At 38.4% G+C, this 25607-nt stretch overlaps 1 protein-coding gene across 5 annotated transcripts in view; it reads left to right on the plus strand.

The window, feature by feature from the left end:
- The window catches only part of SNX10 (sorting nexin 10), a 74705-nt gene extending 67603 nt beyond the window's left edge, over positions 1–7102 (plus strand). For all 5 annotated transcript variants that reach the window (XM_058527466.1, XM_058527472.1, XM_058527486.1 and 2 more), the window contains 2 exons: positions 4643–4855; positions 5310–7102. In XM_058527466.1, coding sequence (XP_058383449.1) covers positions 4643–4855; positions 5310–5391 — 295 coding nt within the window. In that variant the 3' untranslated portion in view covers positions 5392–7102. The remainder of the gene's footprint in view (positions 1–4642; positions 4856–5309) is intronic.
- The last annotated feature ends 18505 nt before the right edge of the window (positions 7103–25607 follow it).

Consider the following 25607-nt stretch of genomic DNA (forward strand, 5'->3'; position numbering starts at 1 on the left):
AGGACTGCACAAAATGGACACAAATCCTTGTCCTCTTCAAGCTTCCATTCTAGTGGGGAAGCACTATATACATATCAGGGGATGGGTAGATTCATTAAAATTGGATCTGGATTATCATCCAGAAGTCAAATCAGAGAACAGACACCAAGTTCTCTTGTGATGTTATTTGTTCCACTATGGTATGTGAACATTAGTCTCCAAGTTGATGAGTTTCACATTAAAAATGAAATCTAGTGCTTCTATGTGGTTTAAACCTGAAAGATGCAAGGAGTCCAATAGCACATGGTTAGATTCAGGCCTGACCTAAATGACCTCAATACTGTGGCCCCTCCTGGCCTTCCCCACCCTCCTTTCTGTGTCCCTCAGATTCTGGTGCATAGCTCTCCTGTTCTTTGTCCAGTTTGTGTAGGAGTAGCAACCTTCCATGACTTTGCCCCTGGGGTCCCTCCAGCCCAAGTCCACTTTGGGAAACCGGATGCGACGTGCAACTTGGCCATCTCGACACTGTGTCCTGACCCCAGCTTGATGTCCTCTGTGGCCCCACTGGTTACCCATTAAGTAGGGCCACCATCAATAGCCCGTCTCTTGTTTGTTTGTAGAGCACTTTAGGAACTGGAGAGGGAAAACACCACAGCATTAAAATGTGAAATATGCTTGTGTTGTAGATTTTTAGCAAGTATTTTAAAAATATGGTTTTTATGTAAGTTTTGAAGTTATGAACCAAGAGTACTATATATGGTCAAACTCTTTGAAACCAAAATGCTGCTGTCTCTGTGCATGTGTGTGTGTATAGAATATAAATATAATATGTTTTCTTCCATTTTTAGGTCATTTGTGAAATAATACATATTTAATAGCAAAGTACATATCCAGGCCAATCTTCATAGAGGATTAGAAAGTTGTTTCTTTGACTAGGTGCCAAATAAGAATAATTTATACCATTTATTGAACACTTACTATATGTTTAGATTTTTACATGTTTTACCTCAATACCTATAACAATATTAGGAGATGGGTATCATCTCAATTTTATAGACAAGGAGATTATAGGAAAAGTGGAGGCACTATATTAATCCCAGGAACTGGCAAGTTTATAATTAGCAGAACTCTTAAATGCTGGCTAAATTCGGTCAGTAAGATTGTGAGATTTTTGTAATCTCTCTTTTGGATTTTACCCCTGGCTAATTATAAATAGTAAGTCACTTCTATTAATAGTTATGGAAAAAGCAAGTTATAGACTAAAATTATAAAGTCTGGTGGTAAGTCTCCAACTATGAAAATGGTATTCCTACTGATTTTTTACATTTGATTGATATCTCAAGTGGGAGCCAGCTTTCCTTCTTTACCGAATACATCCCATTAATATAACTACATTTACCTTACAGTGTAGACTTTTGTATCATAGTTTTGTATTTCTTAAAAATTTAAGGAATATTATAGTTTTACAAAAGGATACCATGGAAACACTATAGCTAGTTTTATACACACACACACACACACGCGCGCACACAAACAATTTTTATAAGTCTTTGTGTTCAATAGAGGGCACCATAGCACAGATCCTGAATGTCTTCAATGAAGATTTGTAGGTTTTATTTTTTTCTCATGCTAAGAGATAAACGGGCTGAATTAAATTTTTTTTCCTACATCAAGCTGCTAAGCTTCCACACGCTATGCAGATGTGTATATATACTGTTATATTGGGTTCAGTAGACCCAGGGCATCCTCAGTTAGGATTAAATGGTTTTGCATAGCTATATATTGTTCTTAACTGAACCAATATATAATACATCTAATAAAATCATGTTGAGGAGAACCAGATTTTCAACTGTATCCAATTAAAGGGAAAACAGGCTTGGCTTTGTTTAGTTTAAAGTTGTTATGGGGAAAGGAATAACTTTTGAGTCATGTTGTAAATATCTTCTCAGAAATTCCTTTAAAATTCTAGAGGCTATTTTTTCTTCCTTTTATAAAGACTTGAAAATTGTATACATTTATGTTTATGGAAGCTTATAAAAATGACATTTTATTGACTGTTTTACAAAGTACTCTTTATATTAAGTTTGAAGTTGATTTTCTGCTATTAGATTTGTTTGTGGAAAACGTGGCACAAATATGACTAAGGTAAAAATAGGATGTCATATTATGATGAGGGCAGTCACAACACTCTCTGATATATAGTAAACTGGATATTACTTTAAATGAACTAGTTATACTCACCTAACCAGATGGGAAAGCACTATAAAAATTTTGTATTTTTAATTTTGGAATGAAATATCTGACTGAAAATAAAAATCATCAATACATTAAAAAATTATTTTTGCTTATTTAAAACTCATACCCATGGAGCACGGTGGCTCCAAATTTAGTCAGGCACAAGGAATTCCAAAAACCAAAACTGTGCCTAGAGATGTCCTGTTTGAACTCTGGGCCTGTGTGTCTGTTCAGATGTTCCCTCCCCAGCCACATCTTTTGCCCGCTTCAGAACTGTGAGCGGGGTGTGCTGGGCTCCCTCTCGCTTTTCACCTGCGTGTCCTCCAGATGGCAGTATTAAGCAGAAAAGAAAACACTGGGAAATAATGAGTCTAACGTAGAGTAAAATTGGAAATTGAATTATAGCTCAAGAAAAAGAACAGTAGCCTTGAGGTCCCGATCAACCTGGACTCTGATCACTTTTGTTTGCTGTACCCATGTGTTAGGTTACTAGCAAGTTAATAACCACGCGTGAGCAGTTCAAGGCTCAGTAGAATTGCTTCAGACATGAAATAAAGCTAAAATGAATTTGTGTCCAATATCATTGGCATTAGTGCTCATTACTTTTGTGGTGTAATGCCTCGAACCATCTAAAATCAATTTTAAAGATTACCCATTATTTTATAAAGAAAATAAAACACATTTCCCACAGAAACAAAGCAGTAAGTATAATCCCATGAACAGTTACTTGTGCCACGGCTGGCAGGAAACCACTGACAGAAGGACACAGGAAACACTCCGCTCAAACTTCACAGCGAATGCAAGTTAATATTAATGGGTCGTTGCCATATAAATCTTCTCTTGATTTGAAGTATTTAAAACAAGAGTGGTAAACATTTGTAAATGTAGAAAATAAATCTCAAAGAGTACTAAAAGGGATTTACTACTTGACTACTTGTACTTGGTAAATTAATCTTTATCATGTGGTATGGTCATCTTCTGGGAGAACCTGGGGCAGAGGACACGGAGGGAGAGGAAGTATTTAGCTGTTTTGGTTGAGATTTTGCCTTTTAAAAAGCACAAAGGTTTTATTTTTCCTTTTAGTAGGCCAGTAAAGAATATTTACTCAAACTACATTTGTAAGCCTATTGAAGCAAAAGGGACAGCTAAATTTTGGTTTTGATGCTGTGTATCTTTAGATGTTTGCCTTCTTGAAGAAATAATTCTGTTTTATTTTGAAGAAAAAGGAAATATTCTAATGACTGTGGATTTTAAGTAAATTGATATGAATGGCCAAGAGAGATTTACTTTTCTAATTACCTGTTAAAAATGCAGACTATAAGGGAAAGTTCATTTGGTCTGAAATACATAATCTTTTTTTCATAGATCTCTATAGGAAAATCCCCTGTTGGGCAAAATTATACTTGGGTTTTAGTGTTTTAGTTTAGTTTTGTCCCCTACGTCTGGTCTTAGTGTCTCATGTTATATCATTATTGAACTATTAATAGAGACTAAATTATCATACATCAAAATCTTGGTTAAAAAGATAAAAGTTTTTATTTAACTATAAGGGTGTACTTTGACTTAATTTCCTGTTCTCAGACATGCATTTCAGAAAAAAAAACACATTCACTGATAATATGAATTTGAGCATATGTAGATTTTGCTCCAGGGTAAATTTTAATCCTCCATGTAGTTCTCATGCGCTAGTTGAAATCTGTACTCTTTGTAAACTTTGATCTTTAATGTGGGAAGGCTAGTATATACTTATCACAAAATTATGGTATTTTAGTTATATATGGTAAAATTGGTTGGGAGCAATTTTATTTGGTGGCTCATTTTAACAACGTAGATACACAGTGCTGCTGGCGATTTTGGAGAAATTTCTAGTCAATCTTAGGTATTCAAAAAAAGCCACTTCTCAGCTGAGCCCTTGTAAACGTGTACATAATAAGCATGCTTGTAAAGTTTTAAGATGTAAAACATGCTGAGAAATGTATTGACTTTTTAATATAATTTTTAATAGCAGTTGAAAGTTTTGATGTTTCATGACAGCCTAGCCAATAAAGATCACAGAACTGACATGCTGGTTGGCAGTAAATTTTTTTTAAGTAGAATAAATTTCGATGACTATATAAGCAAAATATTTCCATAATTAATCCACATGGTCATAACAGATGGTTAAATTGAAGAAATGTCCTTGAAGTTATTCTTTTAGCAGATGTTCTTAACTATTAGCTTCATGTTTTTACTCACCTAAATTTCCAAATAATTGAATAAAAGTTAACATATGCTTTCATCTCTTTAATAAGCAGAGTCCATAATTGATGCAAAGTTTGCTATAGTGGAGAAATTACTTTGGTGACACAGTTCTAATATTTTTCTCTCTCCTACCCTATAATTGCCCATCCCCATTCACCGATTATTTCCCCTTGTTTCTTTGACATAGGGTCCTGCAGAACGCACTTTTACTTTCAGACAGCAGGCTTCACCTCTTCTTGCAGAGCCGTCTGAATTCAGAAGACATTGAGGCGTGCGTTTCTGGGCAGACCAAGTATTCTGTAGAAGAAGCAATTCACAAGTTTGCCTTGATGAACAGACGTTTCCCTGAAGAAGATGAAGAAGGAAAAAAAGAAAATGATATAGATTATGATTCCGAAAGGTATTTCCTTGCATTTTGATTTAACGTCTAAGTATTTATATAACACAGAGTGCATCTATGCATGTGTATAGATATATACACACACTTCACTTTTTTGTTGATGTAATACTAAGATAATGAAAAAATTAATTGACTGAGATTTTATTGAGCTGTGACAGCTCATCATAGTAGTCTTCACACACACCTCCACACTGAATTAATGAATGCAGTAGAAATTCAATTATCTGCATTCTGATTATGTGACTTTCATTTAGTCAGACTTGAATTATTCGCGTTTAAATTATCTAGCTAAAAAAATATCCAACTGCACTCCAAACGGCTAATTAAAAGTCCAAATTTCCTGTCTCTCTTTGTGACTGGAGATAATTAAAGTTCTCCTCTGTTACTCAGGCTTTGAGTGTGTTGTGAAAACCAATTTCCTCTTTTTATTATTTTCTCCTCTCTTCTTTTCCAGTTCATCCTCTGGGTTTGGACATAGTAGTGATGACAGCAGTTCACATGGATGTAAAATGAGCCCAGCTCCGCAAGAATCCTGAAAAATAATTCTAATGTTACCATCTTAGGAATAGCAAATTATGTCCAGTCATAGAGAAGAAAGCTTGCCAATAATATACTCTTACCTAAAGCTCACTGTCATAATACTGGGTATTTAAATTCTTAAAGATGTTGGGTTGTGTATTAGTGGTATTTTTATGTTGTCTTATTTTGGCTAAGCTTCTGTAAAAAGCTAAAAGCCTGTGAATGCAATACTCTCCTTTATAGGCGAACGTTAGTGGTAAAACAAGAGCCTGCCCTCAAATGAAATGATTTATATGTTTAAAAAGACCTAGTTGGTTTTATTGAATTTTAAAAGATAGCTAAATAGGTAGCATTTAAAATCCAGATAGAGCATTCCTTCTCATATCAATGGGGCAGTGTTACCCTAAATGCAGCATGTATGATCTTAACCACTATGAAGATTGACAGCGTGGACCAGACTGCCTCTTTCAGACATGCGGCTGGTATTTTGTGGGTTCCTCCCCTGGACTGGGAAAATGCTTTGCTTTTGGGTGTTTGAAATATTGTAAGAGTGTTTAACCTTTCCAGTATTCTATTTCACACTTAGATGGAAAATGTATCTTATGAATAGAGACATGTTAAAATAATGTTCACATCTTAGGAAAAACAGAAATACTGTTAGTAATTGTGCTTATATTTGCAATATATAGATTCAGAAATACATTTTCATCATCCAAAATCAGCTTTAACACATGGTTTCTGGAAACAGATAGTTTATTTTCATTATCACTGTGTAATTAGCATTACAGGTTAATGATTTACTTTCTGACTAAATGTGCAATTTCTTATCCCTAGATAACTTTCGTTGTCAGTGGTGGTTACTTGTTACTTATCTTTGAATTAGAAGTAGGATCTTATAAAAATTAATAAACTTGACCAGTAAATGTTCCCATAATTGACAAAAGGATATCAACTTACTAATTTCAGAATTAATTATTCATTTTTAAAAAGCCCTTTCTTTTTAGGCATCTGCCTGAGGATTGGTATAATTTAATAAAATGTCTTTTTTTTTTAGTGGCCCCAAAATGAAATGTCTTAGATAATCTACATTGAACTTCAAATTTCAGATGAGGGAGCATTTTCTAGAGATAATTATCCAAGTTTCTTCCTTGTTGAATGGTACAAAATAGCTCTGAAACTAAGAGGAAGATATTTTTACATAACTGGGATAACTTGTTGCTTTAATTGTTACCTCACCTCACTTTATTTTAACTAGGAGTTTAAAAGTTATTTTAAGTCTTTGAAATGCTTGTAACTGAGAACCAACAGAAAAAAATTAAATTTAGAATAAGAACGATTTCCTTAATTTCTCCTTCTTGTTTTTTGTTTGGTCTAAAACATTACTGAACTTTTGTAAATATTTTTATTTAATGTATCTTGGGTCTTGTTACTTTATCATCTGACTTATTATTTTAATATAGGAAAAAAAAGATTAGTAATTTCTTTTGCTCTTGCTCACATGTAAATTATGCCATCCAGCCATTTAAGAGCCAACTCGGCAATATGTATTTGAATTCACATTATTTCTGTTTTATAGCAGTTTTGAAAAGCATATATTGTGCCACTGATTGTCATATTATTTTTAAGTGATGTAACACAGCCATCAAAACTGATGTCAAGTAATGCCTAATACTATGATATGTAAACTTCACGAGATCATTGTTTTCACATTAAATATGAAAAAATCAACTTCAGTTTGCTGGATCACTTATTTTATACAAGCAAATATATTTCTTCTGATTTAGACCTAAATTCAGTGTGTTCTTGAATGATCAGTAATATTTAATGGAGAACTTTGGTGAAATTTGGTTCAGTATTCACTATAGTTGTATATACATTTAAGGCTTTTATCCTTGGTTTGGTTGTTTTTATACCTAAGCACTGGCTTCTTAAAACTGATTTCCTGCAGCTGAGATATTTAGATGAACTTCAGCCTTCGATGACTTTCTTGCTTTGTTCAAGCCTCTTATTTCTCTCTGACACTTTTTTATAAAGCTTTCTTTAGGAAAAGAAAATAATTACTTAAGTAACTAAACTAAATAGAATAGATGTTTATTTAAAACTATTTTTAATGTAACTTAAAGAATTCTAATCCTGGATGCTTTATGATTCACATACAACAAAACTGTATTTCCCTGGCTAATTATGAAAGGGTAAAGTCTTCCCCTATAAAGCCAGTTTATGTGTTTTGTTTGAGCACTGGTTTTATATATAACCTGTTACTTAGGGCTTCTTTTAAAGTCTCACTTGGAAGAAAGTGATTTAAATTCCAGTTAAAATTTCAAGTTTTAAAAATTACTAAGGAAGAACAGAAATGTTTATCTTTAAGTAGTTATGTCCCTTAAGATATTAAATATCTTGCAGGAGCTTTTGAAGCTTAGTTCACATTTTATTGAATAATCAAATACAAACAAATGATAGGCAATAACCTTACTATATAGTAAGGTAAAAGAATAAAATTTCTTTTATGGCTATTCAGAATTTAAACAAATTAATTTAGCCTAGCCACAATAACTGTTATATCCAACAGTAAACTGAATGTTGTTTTGAACTGTTTTTTTGGTGCCTTAAGGATTCATCATTATTGAGCTACTGTGGTACAAATAAAGTTTTCAGTATTTCAGCTATAAAGGAAGACCCTTTTCCACAAAAGTCCTCTATAATTTTAAGACAAAAATAACAAAAGCTTATTCTAAATAGTTTTCCTTTTAATATTTAAATTACTTAGTTGGTATCCTATAAATACAATGCAGCATTTTTTCAATGGAGGAAACGATTTCAATACAGTTTTCTGCTTTTGTTTGGAATATAGACCTTTTCTTTATTATATATAAACAGTTTCAAATACAAAATGCTGTCTGAAATTAGTTATTGTAATTTGACATTCAAAGCATAGATATAATTTTCTTTGCAAATAAAGGTCATAAGAAGTTAATACATTTTCAGAGTGGAGTTCAAAAATTTTAGAAGGATGTAAATAAGCAACAATTTCTTTTAAATTTGAAATATTTACAAAGGGTTTTGGCTCTCTTTGCTATATGCATCTCAAAAACGAGTCACCATTGTCCCTTTAAGTCAGACACAACTGCTCTTCACTCTTGCTGGAAACTTTTCTACATCATTGTTATGAACAGTGCATTGGACACTAATTTTTTTTAGCGGCGCAAACTCTGGTAGTTAATGACCCTTTTCTCCTCCAAAATTCCAAAGACTTCTTTTCAAAAGATAAAGAGGAAAAGAGAAAAAAAAAATTAAGCTACAGTTTTCTGCTGAATTTAAACTCTGGTCTCAAGACCCTATGCAAGTAGCTTATGCTCAAGAGGAAAATACCCTTTCTCCCCCGACGAGAAGTGCAGATTCATCCCAAACCCCGCACCGCTTGTCTCTGCTGCTAGAGGCACAGCACGGGCATAACTTGTGGTGGTGGTGTTGCTAGCTTCTTACCTCTGGGCCTTCTTGATAGCTTTGCCCCCCACCCCACTGGCGGCGGCGCTCCCGCGGCTGCACCCTCGGCCGCCCGTTGGCTGCGGCGCCCCGGCGGCTCGCGCACACTCCGCCGCGCCGCGTCCCGCACACGCGCGCTCCCGCCTCCTCCCGCCCCGGCAGCTCCGCCGGCGGCGGCGACTGGGTGACAGGTAGCGAGCCAGCCGGCCTCGGTCCGGTAACCCATGGCAACCGCCCTGGTAACCCATAGCAACTGCGCTGCGGAAAGAAAGGGAGGAAAAACCGGGTGGAGGGGGGCGGTGGATGGTGAGCGGGAACAACAACCGCAAAAGACAGCGATTTACAGCACAGAGCCGCAGCGCCCTCTCCCCTGCCCCACCTGCTTCAAACGTGGGCACCGCGGGGCCCGCTGCCCAGCGTTAACATGACAACTCTGGCTGCCTGAAACATAATAATAAAACATAATAATGCAGATGGGCCTTGGGTGGTGGGTTTGGTGTGGGAGGGAGCCTGCAAGACCGATGACCCTCCGGGCCTCCGGGTTAGGTCGTTTCCACGGGCCCCGCTGGGTTTGTGAGCGCGCGTGGAGCCGGGAGCCCGCGGCTCCTGTTGGTTTTCAGGACGGCCGGTCAGGGTCGGCCGCGCCGGAGCCGGGGGAGGAGGCGGCGGCGGCGGCGATCCCCAGCCTAGGGCTGGACCCGAGTCTTTGTTATGCAGATACTCGCGCGGCGCTGCGGCGCCCGGCCCCGCCGCCCGGGCCTGGGTGTGGCTGAGGCCTGCAGGGGCCCCGCGAGCGCCCCGAGGTTGCGGCGGCGCTGGGGCGAAACCCACGCGTTCCAGATGTTTCATCTGCGCACGCACGGCACACATTAGTTGACCCCCTTTCCCTCTAGTCGCCCCAAGACCCTAAAACCTGTCGGGCGGACGCGCCGTCGCCTTAACCTGCCTCCTCCCGTTTGGAGAAGGAGGGGACAGTCGCTCCTGGTGGTGGGACTGGGCCGCTGGGGTAGAAGCGTGTGCTGCGGGTTCAGAAACGGCCCTGGGTCAGGGTTTCAGTGTGCGTTTGAGGGGTGGGGGACGGGCGAGAAGAGACAAGTCCCCCACCACATTAGGCTGGGGGCTCGGAAGTGGAGCTGTGTTCTTTGCCCTGGAAAAAAGAAACGCGTGGCCGGTGGCATACCGAGTGCAAAGCCGCGGGAGGACAGAGGGGGGCGTTGCCGGGCCGGCGCGGCGGCTGCTGCTACCCGCCTGAGAACGCGCCGCCTTGGGTCTAGCTAGTTGTCTGCGAGGTGGCGTGGTGTTAGGGCTCCCAGGTGGAAAGACCCTGCGCCTCACATAGATTTCACTCTGTGCTTAGGAGCATCATCTGCTCTCTTCTGTCTTCGCAGAATCTCCAGCCCGCAATAAGATGATGCAGGAGACACAAAAGGGAGCTGGTTCCATTCGATACAGAGCACCTAGGTATTTAAGTCCACACCATAAGGTATGTGGCGGGGTGAAGAGAGACCGCCGTAGGAATCTGGAAGCCTACAGTTCTAGGTCTAATTCTAACTAGCTGTGACTCCGAGCACATTTTGATGTTTTAAAAAGGAAGAGGTTTGACCTGGATGATTTTTGAAGTCCTTTGAGATCTTAATCCTCAATTATTCTCCCTCTGTAGATGTGTACCGGTTACAAGTCCAAATAGCAAAGCCATCAGCAACGTTGCTTTTGAAGGCAAAGACCCACACAAGAATAACGCACACATTTGTACAATATATGTTCCTGAAGAGGTGGTTAGATCAACAGTGTTTTATATATCTAATACTTTTACTGGTAGACAAAAGGGAAACTGGCTATGGAAAAAATCCTATTTTAATCCTTTCATAAAGAAAAGAATATTCTAAATATTTAGTTTTGCTGCCACCGATCTTAGGGAAACTTGGTTTATTTTCACAAATATCAACGTTCTGGTTCCGCTGCCTCCTGGACACCTGGTCCAGAGGAGACTGTGTGAACCGTTAGAGGTAAAACGTAGGTACTTGCCTGCCCTGGCATCCATTCAGTACACTCCCAGCCCTCTGCATGGTGGTGTACTGGGAGCCCTGTGCTTTAATTTAATTTTTTTTAACAAAAGCAATTACAGAAAAGTGCAAATTTAACGTGTGACATTTAACATTTTGCCATGGCAGGCAGCCTCCACTTAAATGGGGCCTTTCTGCGCAACAACAGGAGCCAAAAGGCCTTGTGTCATGGAGTAATGTAAGACACAATCTGGGCTGCAAACGCACAATGAATCGGGAAGGATTTATGTAATTAATTGACCAGTCTTAACCTGTTATCGTGATGTAAGGAATTTGGAACTCATTAATTTGGGCTCTGACAGATTTCATATTAGAGCTGGCAAATATGGATTGAGCCTCTTATTCTTGTAGCAGCTGGAATTTCCATGACAGTGAGGATTAGTGAAGAAGACCTATTGCTGGAGTCAAACTGCCTCTTTGTAATCAGTAGCCCTGCTCTGCATTAAAGGGATAATGAAAAAAAAAAAGGAGAAAGCATATTACCTGGCTAAAGCAGTGAAAGGGGCTTGTGCGCACTCTGCTAGTATGTGTGTTGAGCTCAAGCATTTGCAGTTGAGTGAAAACATTAATTTCAATCATAAAGTTAGGTGTTTTCTCAAACACCTTGAGAGAATGGGAAGGTAGAAGGGTCTCAGGGTCAGGTTTGGTATTGTTATCAAAGTGAAAAGGCGTTAAAAGATGGAGCCGTTGAATTCCCTCTATGTGCACGTAGAGACTGTATGAAGAAGGAAAGAGAAGTCTTACGAGGGGCACATGGCATTTCTTGTAACGTCACATCCACAAATGAGCAATTCAGAGCCTTGAAGGAGAGACTGGCTTTCTCAGGAGCCACTTAGTGTCTCCTGGTCCGAGCTCCTGTGTGGACACCACGAAACCCAAGACTCACATCATGAGCATTTCGTCGATAATCTAATTTGTGTCCTCTCACAGTGTATGATGTTTAATAAATCACCCATTTGGAAATGTCTAGTTTCTTCTTTGAGATTTTAAGAAAACCCAGTAAAACTCTAACTTGCATGTTTCCCCCCTTGACAATCAGAAAATTGCTAGATTGAAAAAAAGGGCCCAAGATGAAACTAAATGCTTTTTCTTTTCCTTCCTCTCACAATAGGTTTCTCTGATTGCTGTGCTGTGTGATAAGGCTAATATAACAACTGCCATAAGGATCATTAATACAGAAGATAAGCAAAGTTGCACATTTAAAACATTTTCAGGGTATCATTTGCCTCCTTCTGCTGATAAAGAGGCCTTTGGTAACAAATGCAGAATACAGGCACCGAATATTTAACTTTTTAGACAGAAAGCCCCATTGATCTTTCCTAATATGTTATTATTCATAAATACTCTGCAAAGTTGGGAATTGACTGCTCTTGAAATATATTTTTTAATTTGTATATTACCTTTAAAAAATTTCCAGTCAAGCATAACAAATTTTAATATAACAAATATTGTTATAATATAAATCTTTGCAAAAACAAAAAGATTTCCAATCCCCTCCCCCTGACCTTTTTTTTTTTTGCTGTCTTGATTCCAACCAAATTCCAAAGTAAAGAATTTTCTTTGTAGTTAGTGATGATGGGATTTGATCTAGCAATGAAATACTTGGTACAAAGATTTGTTTTGTGATTATCTTGTTAACGAGTGATTTCTTCAGCTTTGGTTCCATTTAAATGAATGCATAAAGATAAACGCTAGAAATTTGCATCAATGTATTAATGTTATCCTTCACGTTGAGAGCAAAAAGAGAGTTAGTGGTTGTTATTGTTATTGTTATTTCAGTGGGAAGGCTGTGAAGATAAACAACTGATATCAGCAAGACTTGGCTAACTAGTGTAAACCATGACAAGAGCAATTAATAGTGTATATAAACACACTTCAAATTTGTATACACTATCTCAGCTCTCACCTAGGGATTTCTTTGTATTTTTTTAAAGGGTAATTTGTAAGTTGACAATTACAAGGTTATCAACTCATGCGCTGTATGTACTGTTTATATATTGGAGGTATGGAATGGACATATTGAAGTGTGATTTCCCAGAGAGAGTGTTGACGGGAGGAAAGTCTGGTGACCTGGGTTATGGGTCCGCCACTAGCACACACCCAAGGCTGCGACCAGCCTCTCTGGACTGCAGTTTCCTCATCAGTCCAATAAGAAGATTGAATACAGAATGTTTTTAAAGGTGTTCATAAGTGTTACTAAAAAGAAAAGGGGAGGTAGGGTGTGGTCAATTACTTTTCAGACGCATTGAGTTCAACAAAATTTAATGTTAATTTTCTGCAGGACTTAGTGCCTTTCATATGTTAATATACACTGTGAATCCTTAAGTGAGTGTGTGTGTGTGAGAGAGAGAGAAAGTACTGTATGCAGTTTTCTTAAACTGATTCCAGCAAAACAATAAAAAATTCTATGATCTTTTCAATCTGTAATACTTTGGATTCCTTCCCAGAATGATTAAGGGACACTTGCATTTGCCCTAGTTGTTCTTGAGGTCTGGGTGTGAGGAATGTGTGGACATCACTAAATGAGGATTCCCCTTCAGAGACCAGGTTCTGCAAAGAGGCAGGGAGTATGGTGCTAAGTTTAAATCTTAGTTTCACTGCTTAAAGAGGAGTGCCCCAGGTCACTCAGCCTTCTGGAGTTTGTTTCTTCATTTACAACATGAAGATAATAACACAACATGAGGGCATGTTCCCTCTTCTTGGAAGAGTCTTCCTTTCCCCATCTCGATGCCTCCTTGCTTGGCTAACTCCTACTAGTTATTCAGGACGCTGATGAAATGTCTCCTCGCGCTGATGCCTGCTCTGACCACACCCGCTACAAGTCAGTGTTTCCATGGCACGACCCACCTCACATTCCCACATGCCTTTCTGGCAGCACTCATCCCCCTGCCCTGCAGGGTTGGTTACCCATCTGTCTGTCCCTCTCTTCAGGCAGTAGCCCCTGGAGGGCGAGAACTGCATTTCATTTACAACCTCCCCCACCAAGCACCACCCCACAGTGTAATATGGAGCACATTCTAGCCAATGATGAATTACTGTCATATGGAGGCAAAAGACCCACAGACCCTTCAGAAATCCCCTTTCCTGTGGCAGAACCAGCAAAAGTGGCAGAAGAGTGTAGGGAATGGTAGTAGGTCATTCAGAGATGTTTGCCTTGAACTTGAAAACTTTGGTCGTCCTGAGAGTGAACGAGAAAACCCTGTTACAGTGCCTCGTTTCCCATTTCTCTTTGCCAATAGACCTTGAAATGGTAATATAATCGTCCATTCGTGAGGTCTACGCGGCAGTCATTAAATGCTTTGCGCGAGATTACGCAGAGACCGTTCAATGAAATATTTTGGTGAAATTTTTCTTTTGGTGAACTTGTTTCTGATGACACTGTGCCTAGCACAGTGTGTCTATAGTAGAGTGACATTCGATAAATGATTGATGATTAAGTTGAAATATTTGACTATATGGACAGGCTAGCATTTTCTCTAAATGCTGCTATGTCCTATAATCCCGTATAAAGCTGAAGCCCAGTCTGACTTTTAAAAAGTAGTTGAAAAGTAATTTAAAGTTTTACCAAGTTCTCTAAAAAAACACCAAAGGAGTCTAAGTTTAACCCCCAAAACTTGCTTAAAAGCCTCCGTCGTCTTCTCTCTCTCCCTCTCTCTCTGTCTCTCTTTCTCTAAATATGTATATATACACCTCACATTCCTTGGCAGCTTTTTTTCAAACTCCTAACAACTTTAGCCTCTTTCCAAACTTCCAAATCCCAGCCCACGCTGGCTCTTGTCTTTCTCCCCCTTCTCTCTAACTTTGCTTATCTATTCCTTGCTCTTCACCCAGTACCTCTCGGTGTAAATCGGTCAAGACAGTCTCCGATTGTCTCGGTTCCTGCCCACACCAACTCCAGCCTGTGCAGCCAGGGCTCAGGAACTAGTCCGGCACAGCCAGAATTCTCCCGAGTGGGGGCGGGAGGGGAATGAGGAGGGTGGAGTGTGGCGTGTGCTGGGGGCGGAGGGTGGGAGCAGGTTGGCAGTACTCACAGGTTATTATTTTTCCTGGTGCAAAAGTGAACAGAGTGAAACCTGCCGTCGAACCCTGCAAATAGATCTTCCTGAAACTCCTAGTTTTGTTTAATTTCAATTAATAATGAGCACTGGTTTGCATCCCATTTTTGCTTTTGTTTTTGTAGTTCATCCTCTGACCTTTGGGGGACCTCACCTAAAGCCATTGTGTGAAAATCAGCCTTATTTCTAAGGATTATTGGAGAAAGTGTCTGTGACCTCCTTTGGTGATCCGTTACAAGGATTAACAACTCCTTTTAGAAAATTATTTTAGTCCACGTGCCTCATGTAACATGTTAAGCCCAATGTATGGCCAGATCACTTAGGCCGCAGGGTGGGTGTGTGGGAAGCCTGGTGTGAGGCCACAGGGAAGGGGTGAAGCTCTGCTGGACTGGGGAGCCTATGCCCTCTGCACACACCGAAACTCAGAAGTCCTGGAAGCACCGTGTTGGACTGCGCCAGACCTGGAGTGGGGAAGACGAAACAGGTCGCCGGCTTAGAGGCAGCCTACAGGGTGGTTTAGAACACAACCATATTTTATGAGAAAAAAACTAAATTTTTTCTTAAGTTTTTATTTGCTACTTGAAATGTTCTCAACATTGCTATTTCATCCTAAGTTTTGCTGTAATAATTTATGGTTCTTTTCTGAATCAAGTTTGTCCATAACTATGTTAAATCGTAGACGTCTAAACTCAAAAGTGATATTTTTTTCTAAGGATTTTGACAGTGAGTTGTATTGCGAGTAATTTATTTTAAGGTTGTTTTCATACCGTCTAGGTGTTTGAGTAGCTTGTGGTTCAGCCTGAGGAATAAAAATGTAATCATAGTAAACATGTGTTGAGTTCTATCACTCTGCTGACCTGTAGGAGAGGTGAAGGCAGGGAAGATGATACTGTTCGTTAGAATAAAGGAGACTGTTTTGAAATAGAATGTAAGTAAAGAAGGAGCTGGGGTTATGTAAAGAACTCTGTAATTATAACAAAGAGACCCCAAAATGCAGTGGCTCACACGAGTGAGAAATCAAGTTCTCTTGCAGTAACTCTCCTGGAGCCCTGCTCCAGGAAGTCATTTGGGGACCCAGGCTAGTGGGGTGGCTCTGCCAGCCTCAACATGTTCTTCCCAAGGTTGCTCCAGTCATTCCTATTTCCAGCTAGGAAGAAGGAAAGGAGAGAACACAACCCGGGCAAGCACCTTTTAATTTATTTTTCAATAGAAAATTCCAAACTCATCCATACAAATGTAGGGACAATGTATTATAATATATCCTCATGTGCCCATCACTCAGCTTAAAGATATCTTCACGTCGCAAAACTTAGATCATTATATCCCCCAAATATGCCCTCCTTCTTTGCTGGATTATTTTAAATCAAGTCGCAGACATCTTTAAGAAGATGATCTAGAAGCTGCACGCATCACTACATCACTTAGTAAGAACTCAGTCACATGGCTACATCTAGCTTCGAGCAAGGTGGGCAGTCTCTAACTGGGCAGCTGCAGGCCCGGGAAGGAGGAGAGATTACAGGATTTGAGGGGAGTCCTTGAGAAAAGCCACAGAGATTGAAATTAAATTCCTTAAGAAAGGACTAAGGACATTTCTACACTGCAGTAAAATCCAAATGATGACAACTGCATACTGATACCTTGTGAAAGGATACAGTGAGTCTTATGCACTTAAATTTTCGACAAATACAACATTTGCTAAACAAAAACAAAACAGCAAAATGACGTGGCTTGCAAAGGCACCGCAGAACCTTGATCTTTTTCTCACCTGTGTAAAATTAGCTGAGAGAATGATTTTAGAGGAGAGTCAATATATGTGTAAATCATGAAGCTGCGTTATTTGCTTCTGCCATTGGAATCCTGTCTTTTAAGGTGTTGAGGCGTATGTCTGTTTGAGATTTTATGTATTTTCATGTAAAAAGAGAACAAGACACCACAGAACTTAAAATGAGCAAAAGAAGAACTAGTTTAATGAATCAGTTCCTGTCAAGAAACATTTATCGAACATACACTATACTCAGAGGATTGTCCTGGGTCCTCCAGGAGATACAATGACAACAAACACATAGTCCATGCTCTCAGGGGCTCTCCATCTGAGGGCATCTAACCATAATACAAGACAGAATGAATCAGGTGCCATAGTTGAGGGTAGAAGACATCCATTGATTTACCTGCCCACTGTCCATTCTCTTCCTGCAAGTCTTTTGATGTTCTTTAGGGGCCATCCCTCTTCATTCTCAGATCCCAGTGGAGCTGATTCAACCTCCATGGCCAGGTTTCTTTACCTGTAAAATGGGTATAATACTGACCCTACCTCGAAGTGTAATTTTGAGGATGAAGTAAATTGCCGTATGTGAAAGGGCATGTATATGTGTGAATTATTACCATTATTACCGATTTGCAGTGAGTAGAATGAATATATAAGAATAAAGAAAGTCATGAAAATTTCTATAACCATTATTATTTGGGCATAATTGACTTCAGGACGGAATAAAATACATGATGATTCCTACTGTCATTTTCAAACGCCATGCGTATTCATTTGAAAGTGAGCACTTTGTATTTACGAATTCGAATTTGGGGCATTTTCTTCATCATGCCTGTTTCTGGTTTTCCATGCCCCTTCTTGCCCAGGCTGTTTATGCAAATGCACAACCCTGAAGCCAAGAGGCAACATTTCAGTCCTCTGACAATTGGGCTGGAGAGCTGCATGCAGCCATTCCCTTCCCCAACCCCTCCCTGGGTATCTTGTTTTTCACCCTCTGTAGCCACGAGGTTGCATATCTGGTGTCTTTCTAGAAAAATCACTCATTATATTTATGCATTAGCCTTTTATGTAGTAGGTTTTGAGTTAGATTTAGTCCCAGTGGCTGAAAGTTCAACGTTTCCTGAATATTTTCCTCCAAAACCACAACCGTATTTGGCAGCAGAGAAGCTGAGGGATGAATAGGCTTCCATGTTGCTTGGTTATAGATAGGGAGATGCTGGCAGGAATTTGCAAGCATTTGCATATACACAATTGTCTGTCTGATGTTTGCTGCCATGCTTGCTCTCCTCCTCTGCTCCCTGTTCTCTTTGTGCGGTGAATTACTAATACAAATACAGATAATGAAATTTCTGATCCCAGCCTGCAAAGCAGACACACATTTTGGAAGGTATCTGGGGAAAATGGATAGGTTCTCTTGATCTTGTTGCTTTCTCCAGACAAGAAAATGGAGAGGAAAAAGTAATTACAGGGACTTGTCTTTGAAGGTAGAATGAGTGGCACTGATAGGATTTCTTTTCAGAGAATCTTGTAGAGATGCTATTTTCTTGTTAATACCAATAGGTATTTCCCTGGAAATAGAGTTTACTTATTAAAATGTGTGTTCAGCAGATGGGACATTGTCCACAGGAAGCAGAACAAGTTCCGTTCTCGTGGCTTCAGAACAGAGTGGGTCTAGGGGCAGGTGAAATTTGCCAGCAGGATGGAGGCATTCCCCAGGGAAGCCGTGATAGTGCAAATCCTAGAAGCAAGAGCAAAGTGAGTTTGCCCCTGGAAGCATCCTTTGGTAAATCACTCCTTCCTCGTATTCAAGAACCACCAGTTTCTTAAAGCAGAAGCGTGATTTTGTTGGGCAGCTGGAGGTGGTGGCTCAGCGGCCCTGATTAGGTTGCAGTAACATCAGGATGCTCAGCTTACCTGACTCCAGAATGTGTTCCTATTAGCTATTAGAAAGTTCGCTGGAGAAAAAAGCTGAAAAGCAACTTTAATTGGAAACTTTTTAGGGTAACAAACATTTTCTTATGTGTATCCCTGCATCGGACCATAAGCTAATACCCCGGTAAGTGAGCAACTGAAATTAAGCTCACATTTCCTTAAACAAACAATTGAATAAACAATGAAGTTTTTTTTAAATTTTTTTTTTAATTTTATTTATTTATTTTCTCCCCCAAAGCGCCAGTAGACAGTTGTATGTCATAGCTGCACATCCCTCCAGTTGCTGCATGTGGGACGCGGCCCCAGCATGGCCAGAGAAGCGGTGCATCAGTGCGCACCTGGGATCCGAACCCCGGCCGCCAGCAGCAGAGCGCCCGCACCCAACCGCCAAGCCACGGGGCCGGCCCAACAATGAAGTTTTAATTGTCAGTGTACTATATAATTTATGGCATAACATGATCAACTTTGGTTCCAAAAATGCATGTCAACTCTTTATTTTTTTTTCAATAAACTTTAATTTTACCTATTGTTGACCTTTTATCATATGTCATGTAGTAAACGCCGGTAGTGTTTGTCTGAACAGTTTTCTAAACAACCCAAGTTTGTCCTGACAGCTTGTATGAAAAGAACAAACATTTGCTTTATATTTCATGTAAATACGTGCATGCTGTCAAACGAGATGGGCTTAAAGAAGCTAAGATTTTGTCTTTCATAGCTCACTAAGGGACAGCTAATCTATATCAGAAATAATTTTAGATGTAGAACTGCAGTGTGGAAAATATAGACCTCCCACTGGTTGAAATGACATCAGTAGAAAAAAAATGTAGCTGAAAAAGGTTGTGAAACGTTTATTTTGTCATGTAGCTTAAAATATGTTGGGAATAGACTATAATAAGAGAGAAATGTTTTAGAAGACTGTTCTAACAGCTATTACTCTATTGGAAATTAGTTTAGTGGTATTATAACACTTTAAATAGACATATATGAAATGATATAACTTTACATTAGAACATGGTTGAGTAAAAAACAGCCATAGTTTTATTCTAGATAAATATTATAGATTCATTCTTTGAAATTACTGGTATTAAAGAACTCATTGGATGATAGCTGGGTTCTTTGCTTTCTTTCAGGTCTTTGGTGGTAGAGCCTTTGTAGCCCATAATGAAGTAAGTAGAGGTACACTGTTATAGCTGCCATTTTGTGGTGGAAAGTTAATGAAATAAAATTTCCCTTAAAAACGAAAGCAATGTTCATCCTAATGGTGCTGTTGGACTAGACACTGTGGAGTTGTAAGCTAATCTGTGAAATTCATTTGCAGATATAATGGATACCAATCTGAATATGAAATATTCATTATGTACAATATTGGTTCTGTTTGGATTCATGCTGTCTGCCATTTTAGGTGGGCTATGGACTGATTTTCCCCTCTGACTCATTTCCTGATTCACGATGCCTACTGTGCAATATTACTGGGATATTTCAGCATGGAGCTACTGTACCAGTGTGACTGTTGTCCCCACTTTCCTTTATATAATGAAGAATTAACTGTTCGGGTACTGCCGTCTGCCTTATACAACACACTTTATAACACTGAGGAGAATTTTAATAAGACCTCCAAGGGGTCTGCTGCCATTTTTAGAGGGAAGGTTTCCTGCAAAGGAAGTGCGTGGAAATTCCCAAGAGAAAGCTGTTGAAAACACTCCCACCGAGGGGAACTGGTGTCATCCCATTTTATTGTCTACCTGTCACCACAGCCCTCGCGTGATTCTGACAGGCTGCTCTTTCTCTTGTAGCCAGTGTTGCTTAATGTCATTTTCTTGGTTGAACATCTTTATTTCTGACTTGTTACAAACCATTAACTAGTTTCCAGGTTTCAGTGTCCCGGCTACTTTTGACTAGTAAGTCATTTGGCATAACAGCGTTTCCCTTTATCTTCTTGCTAAAGAAAATGTCTACATGAAATGATCAACGTTCCAATTTTTATGAATCCTAGCAGATAGGAAGTGCTTGTCATCGGATGCGAGGCATCTTTTCTGAAAGCATATTCTAGTTCACATAATAGAACTTGACAGACACACTAGGTAACCATTACATTGTTTGTAGAAGACTTCAAACAATTTAGGTGAAAAGCAAAGAATTTTACAAATACACTTACTTGTGATGGTTTCAAATAAACATAACATTGTTTTTAATTAGATTTCCTAGATGAAATGTTTTCAAACATAAAATTCTTTGAATATATTTTGAAAAGCATTCAGTAGTTTAACAGTTGTCAATCTCTATAAACACTTTTAAAGTGTTAGTTTTATGTAGCATTGCTAAAATGAAGACTGACTGCCTTGGACATTGATGTTAAAAATAATATATACAGATGTGTGGCTTGATGACGTGTTGCTAAACCATTAAAAACAACTTAGACTTCAGTTTGCTTTTGCATAAAGCTACTCACACATGAAATTAATGTAACTAAAAATTCAGATAATCTTTTCCTAAATTACTCCATATTATTAAAGTTTTAAAAGTATACTTAAAAATGCACTTAAATGTTATGAGAAAATCTATTAATAAAATGGTATAATATTTAAATCCTAAATAGGAATATTTATTGATTCTTGCCTAATTAATGGATTAAGAATACTTAAAAAATCAGTTACTGACCTAGCAATTCTACTTCTAGGACTGAGTGAAAAAAGCAAATTGCAGCACAGTCTGTAGAGTGTGATACCATTTTTGAGGGTGGGAGGACTCTCGTCCCACCTCCTCTATCTTAGTATGAGTATAGAACCCAGTCTGGAAGGATACACACCTGACAACCTCTGGGTGTGAAGGAATGGGGGAAATAAGAAGAAACATCTGATCTTTTGCTTTAAAAATCTCCATGTTATTTGAATTTAGATTCTCTAATGTTTATAGACACTATGAGTTAACTTGACAATCTGATTAAATAATTTAAAAAGGAAATCTCATGTCCTAGAAAGATAGGATGAAAAGAGATAAATATAGCTACTTGAAATTTCTAACAAAGAAGCATGGCTTCCTTCCATTCACTTAACTCTGGCACTTGGAGCGTTTGTGTCTCTCTATGTATTTTAACGACAGAACCTCAAAATCTGGGTGCACATGCTATCAGCGCTGAGTGTATGTCATTCCAGGCAATGGTCCTCAGTTGGTTTCTTGGTGCTGTATTTCAAGTCAGCTCATAAATTATTAATAGTACATGTGTAGGTCAGAGACACACTAACCCTGACAATCATTCTATAATATTATCTCTTTAGCATTAGAAAAGAAGAGAAGGGAGTAATCAATATGCAGCATCAGAGGTACATTTCACAGAGATATGGTATATGCACTCAGAAAAAAAGAGTCAGATCTTTACAAAAACCTGTCAGCCTGGCATTAATCTTGTATTATGAATAATGTGGCTATCTATGAATCTTTAATATTTTTTAAATGATGAAATTGTATGGTATGCTCTACCAAAGCAAATTTGATAAAGTATGAGAATAGTTTGATCAATGAAGATGTTGATATACACAAATAAAAAAATTTAAACCTAGCTCATTAAAGCAGAAAAGCAACAGCTATACTTTGACCTCAGGGTAAATTTTCAGCCCCAATAAATTTAGTTCTAGCATGATCCATAATGCCTAGAAATCATTCTTTAAACAAGTTATAAAATAATAGTTTGGTTAAATCCGTCATCCCACTAGACAAGAAGCTCTGGTAATATACTACTAGCAACCAATATGTGCCAGCTTTTAGCTTATAATAAAAACCATATTTGAAAATTCCTAACAACCACACAGATTAATGTTTCATGTATAGGAATATGAGAATTCTTATATATGAATTTCTCAAGCAGTGCTTGAGAAAGATTACAAATCCAATGGCTTGTTAGAAATACTGTTATATTCATTTTTTTTTTTTCCATGAAGTAATCCTGGAATAATTTGTTCCAGGTTTAATTTTCAGTGAAAGTAAGAAAAGTGGATCAAGAACTTTGCTTATGAAATTTGCCTAATGAAGAAATTTTAATCAGTGCTTGTTGAACCGAAGATAAAAATATAGTTTGTTTCTACAGATTTTAGAATTAAAATGTATGTGATTGTTAATATTTGATTCTTGTTTAATTATTTATGATATCAAGGAATGAATCTGTCAAGTAAATAATGAAATGCGTACATGCAGCATATGTAATTAGGTTAGGTGCATAAATCCAAAGTGTTCACTTTATAGTTGTCAGTGTAAAATTTATTAATAATGAGAAATGTTAAGTGAAGAAAATTCTTAACACAGTCTACCTCATTAGTGTGGATTATAGGGATTGCTGGTTGAAGAAGAGGAGGACGAGGAGGAGGAGGGAGAGGAGAAGTCAGGCTTCATTTTCCTAGTTGTGCTTAATTGTTTAAAAATATTGGTGAATTAGAGCACATTTTCATTTCTCCTGTTTGGAAATATATGATTTGAGCAAATGACTTGTAGGTTTGAATGAATGCTGCAAATGGAATCATTCCATATTGAAAAAATACAGGTTCCAGGGTTTCTAAATCCAAACAATTATTTAATGAAGAAAATTCAACTAACACTTGAGAAGTAGAAACCTACTTTTATGATTGAACCGTCAGTTTCTCATCTTAAAATTTGGCTTTAAATTGGCTGTGATGGTGAAAAGATGGCAAGCAGTGCATTACCAGCTGCACTCTTCCATTTTTCACTTTCTGCACTAGCTGGATGGGAGGGGAGGGGAGAAACATCTTGTCAAGTACATTCCTTATGCCCTGGGTTTACCTAGGCTGCAGGGACATGTAACAAAACAGGAATTTGAGCAGACCTTAGATACATGGGAGTGGGGCTGAAGGGTCCATAGCGCTAGGTGGGATCTCTGGATATGATGGGCTATGATGGGTTAGAGGACATGCTCTCTGTCCCTGAGGATATAATGAGAACCCTGCCCCTGCAGGGACCTGGCTGAGTGGGCACCACCAACACGGTATTAAGGAATTTGACTTGATAACCTGGTTAGAGTTAGTTCCGTCCTTAATGTTAATCATTAATAGCATTGTGTGGTGTAAAGGGCAATCAACCAGAAAACAAGATAATGAGATCCCACACTACCACTAACTAGCCTGGAAACTTCCAGAAAGTTCTTTAAACTCTAGGGCTTCACTTTCTTCACCTATCAAATTAGAGGTTGTAATTCTGGTTTTAACGGTCTACGATTCACGGAGATGATGTTGAAATACTTCAGATTTTGTGCAAGCAGTTCCATGAGCTTCTTGAAAAAAGGGGGGGAGAGAGGTAGTATTATAGGCACATTCATCATCTGACTGGGTATTGTTACAGAGGCAGTTATACATTTATTAGAAGATGGTAGATATAATCACAAACGGAAGTGCATGTATTATTTTAGTAAGTGACAGGAATTTAACTATAGCCACCACTTAAGAACTTCCTTGCCTCACATATATAAAAGTTAAAGAGAACTAGAAGTCCTATTTAGGATAGGGAAGTGACATTACAAAACAAAGAATGTATGTTGCAATTTTCCTACCTGCCCTGATTAAAAGAGGAGAATCGTTATTTAATACTTTTATCTTCAAAAGCTCCTGTGATTTACCGGTTTTCAAAAGGGTAATATTCTGATAGTGAATAATCGTTATCAAATTACTTGCTAAATTAAAGGAATTATTTGCTATCCTTCTGATCTTAATTCTCAGATGCCTACAAACTAAAGAATTTAGGGCAAAAATGGCTTAATTCAGTCAAGCATTAATATTGTTAAAGGAAAACTCCTAAGTGCACTCCATAATATAGCTAGTTATTTAAAAGAAAACAAAGCAAAAGAGAAAACATGATTTTATCGCCTCCTAAGAAAATTACCAGTTGAATTCACCCAATCAATTTACTATTGACTGAATCAGTATACATCATTTTTAACACATATTTTGTAGAAAAGACCAATCCAAGAATAATCTAAATATGACTAGTTTTGACTTTCAAATGATAAACCATCATAAGTTGTAGAGAGACGCTTTTAGTTGCCTACCCAACAATCCTCCCTTCTTCCTTGGGAATCCTCCCAGCCCAGATTCTTGAGAAAAATAATTGTTTTTTTAAGCCAGTAAGCTTTGGGATTCTTTGTATGCAGGAATAGACGACTGGGAGACTGGCTAAAATTCAGCTTTTGTTCTGATATTGCCTGTCCTATCCTCTGCCTCCCCCAACTCCCAGCCCACAATATAACTCAGGGGTAAATCTTGATTAGTTATCAGTGATGATCGTCTCATCTCCTTTGCCAGTGAAAATTTAGAGATAAGCACGTGACCCAGTTCTGGCGAATGAAATATGAGAAAAGATCTTCTGAGAAGTCTTCTGGTATAATTTCCCCGCTCATAAGAAGATATTTAAGGTAAGAATAGTCCCACTTTTTTTGGCTGGACTTTACTATGTCTTTAGGTGATACCTGGAACTATGGCAGCCATTTTGAGACCTTGAAGAGAACTAGCTAAAGACAAGGTCAACAAGCTGTGGATGGCAGAGTGGAAAGATGAGAAGAACCTGGGTCCTTGACAACATTAAACATTATTGAGCCACTGAATGAATCAACCCCAGCACCTGCTACCTTGAGACTTTCAACATGAGATACTACATTTTCCTCGACGTTTAAGCTAGTTGAGACAGCTTTTCTATTACTTAGATCAAAGTTAGCCTACCAAAAATGAGAGCATAAGAAGCTTTTTTATCACATCTAAGAGAACAGCTCATCCTTAAGTTGGGAGTGAGGTTTATACATTCTGCTGATAATATTTATGACCCATTTTACTTCTTTGCATGATAATATTTAAGCCCTTCACTATTTGGACATGTGCATTATTTTAAGAATACTGGGTGTCAGTAAACACAAAACATATGCTAAATATTAATGAGAACAAATA

This window comes from Diceros bicornis, chromosome 3, assembly GCF_020826845.1.
Source record: "Diceros bicornis minor isolate mBicDic1 chromosome 3, mDicBic1.mat.cur, whole genome shotgun sequence".
Classification (NCBI taxonomy): Eukaryota; Metazoa; Chordata; class Mammalia; order Perissodactyla; family Rhinocerotidae; genus Diceros; species Diceros bicornis.